Genomic DNA, 2579 nt, shown 5'->3' on the forward strand with positions numbered 1-2579 from the left:
ATGGCGTCTATACCCATATGACAATACCGACACGGGCCAGATTCTGCATTGAGTGTGGAATTTGGATTTCCAGTGATTTAGACTGGGACAAACACTGCAAACAGCACACGAGAAGTCCAAACATCATCTATGGTCCTATAACCTCTGAGGGTATTCTTGCAGCGCCTCGTCGGTGTCCATACTGCATAGCAGAGGGCAATTTTGTCCAGATGGAAAATGCGGGCCACTATTTCGAGCACATCGAAGAGCATATTAATAGCCAGTTTGATAAGGGTGTTAGAGGATGCCCTCATTACTCGTGTAAAAGTCAGCAGTACAGCAAAAAGAGCTTGCGGGACCATTTCAATACAGCACATGGCATTGCCCTTCCTTAAAAGAACATTTCCTACTATTTTAAACGCCTATAACAAACATAGAAAAGTCGCTTCATCTTACATGAGCAAATTATACATGTAGTCTTAGTAGTAGCACATCATAGCCAGATTTATGGAGAACGTAGAAGAGTTACAATCTGAGATCTCAATACTTATTCTATTCTCGCCTCATAATTTTAGCGAATGTTTTCACCAACTCGCATATTTGAAGTAGCATTAATTACAATGCATAGACTCTGCCGCAACTCCTATCATTACTAACGCACTTAGTTTCAAAAGCGGTGGGGTTCATTAACAAGATATCAAGAACCAGCGGATTTTATCGTGCAGGTACGGCTGGTAGCATCACATTTCTTCACTAGGAACCATGATTTTATGGTACTTTGGAAGGTAGAAGGGGTGTTCACTAACTAATAATACATAGGCGCGTGTGCAATAACATTGTAAAACTCCTAGGCCTGGTGTGCTTCAAACTGCAGTGCATGTCCACCTTGCGGTACTATCCCAACTTGTTCTGAGGAGCTAGTCTCGCATGGTCCGCTTTTGTATGAAACATTGGTCGGATACGTTTGTTCGATCGGGTGAGTTGTCTGATATGGACTTTGGTATTCCATCCGTGATTGACAGGCTATAGGATGGGCTCTAGCATTGACCTCCCCCTTTCCCTCATCCCACATTTTGTTAAGGCTGGTATTGTTAGGGCATGTAATTAATCATGTAGTTGTATCTTACTGGGCCATCCTTATGTCTTCGTTCCACACATAGCCCCCGATGGAGAGGGTATCCTTTAGATAAGGCAAAAGATCTAAAAAGGCGTATCCTGCATTCACAAGTTTTTGTATTGTGGGGAAGTAAGAGGGCCGCACCCTGCAGTCATTGTAGATGGGTTTGATGTCATCTATGAACAACTTGTGGAAATCACCTTCGGTCAACCATGGGGTACTGAATGTGTTCTGCGCCATGTCAGCGTTGTAATGATTTAGGATCGAGTTGTACTATACACAGATTCTCTCAAGCACGTAACTCATTCGCTGTATAACCTTTGGGAGTTCGTCCTCAGATTTCAAGGCTCGCTTCTCTATGGGTGGTTTTCCATCAACGCTACGGTTCAATACCCAGAACAAAGTGGTGTTGGCTCTGTCACCTGGAGCGAGAGTGTCGCGCAGTGGGCCATATCTAAGGAACTCGAAGATAGCATCGGCGAAGGTTCTGCGTGTGATTTCCATGGTCGCGGAAATATAAGTTGTAAAACTCTAGGACATCTAGGGCACTTATACGCAAATGAGGCCTGCACAAGGACCTGTTGTGCACACTGCGCATGTGACCTGCCGCCTATCAGGGCATAGCGTTCTTCGTAAGGACTCATTGGTCAGTACTGCGCTGCATGACCAAGCAAAGTACGTTGACCGACCTGTCAAATCGCTTTGAATCAATACTGTCATAGCTTCATCATCAGACGCACGTCGGAACGCTAGGTCGCCTAGAATGTGGCTGGCTCCCCTCCACATTCCCCCCTTTTCCCCATCCTTGCTGTTAAAAGTTGCAGGTCTATCGACAGACCGTGCGACACTGAACGGCCCGTAACTCTCTGTGACTTGGCATGCAGAAGCTTTAGCGGAGATGTCGTCCGGCGGCGAAGGCCACGCACCTCGCCGCCGCCACCCCCGGGCAACTACGAACAGGCTTACTGACCAACACTGCTTCCAACAACCACTGCAGGGGATTGCCGCAAACTAGATGCAAGTATCCATCGTACTAGCAAGGTTTGCGCAGTCTAGTGAGCCCACCAAGCCACTATTCCTAGAACGCTGCACACCCTCTTGCTTCAATCACCATAGCTAGCGTTGCACTTTTGAAAAAAAACAAGGTCTTTGTGGTTTCAAGATAAGAAATTTGGTAAAACATAGCTACATCGGTGGCAAGAAATGTCCAAGGTAACATTCGACTCAGCCTGATATTCCCAGCACTATCCAAGATTCTTGCCATCCATAATTGCATTCTCAACTATGTCATCCGCAATAAGCCGATAAGCCTCATCCTCTCGTAGTACATTCATTTCTTCCCGAATGATATACTTCTGATCCCATTTGGTTTGGTTAAAACCAAGTTCTTTCTGGAGTTTGATCAACGTTACGTAAACGTCCTCGGGAGTGTAATCGTATGTCCGTTCCAGTGTGAAGTATCGATCAATCTTTCTGAGGATTT

At 45.6% G+C, this 2579-nt stretch overlaps 2 protein-coding genes across 2 annotated transcripts; one reads left to right on the forward strand and one right to left on the reverse strand.

Annotated features, from left to right (window-relative positions):
* Nucleotides 1–17: 17 nt before the first annotated feature.
* On the forward strand, nucleotides 18–374 carry SETTUDRAFT_112421 (uncharacterized protein; the record flags this gene model as incomplete). The annotated part of the gene is made up of 1 exon (XM_008027887.1): nucleotides 18–374. One exon carries the CDS (start codon nucleotides 18–20, stop codon nucleotides 372–374), a length of 357 nt encoding a protein of 118 aa, XP_008026078.1.
* Nucleotides 375–826: 452 nt separating this feature from the next.
* SETTUDRAFT_40342 (uncharacterized protein) lies at nucleotides 827–1600 on the reverse strand (the record flags this gene model as incomplete). Its single annotated transcript, XM_008027888.1, has 3 exons — nucleotides 827–1061; nucleotides 1107–1369; nucleotides 1415–1600. 3 exons carry the CDS (start codon nucleotides 1598–1600, stop codon nucleotides 827–829), a joined length of 684 nt encoding a protein of 227 aa, XP_008026079.1.
* Between the last annotated feature and the right edge of the window lie 979 nt (nucleotides 1601–2579).

The sequence above is a fragment of the Exserohilum turcica genome (assembly GCF_000359705.1).
Source record: "Exserohilum turcica Et28A unplaced genomic scaffold SETTUscaffold_209, whole genome shotgun sequence".
Taxonomy (NCBI): domain Eukaryota; kingdom Fungi; phylum Ascomycota; class Dothideomycetes; order Pleosporales; family Pleosporaceae; genus Exserohilum; species Exserohilum turcicum.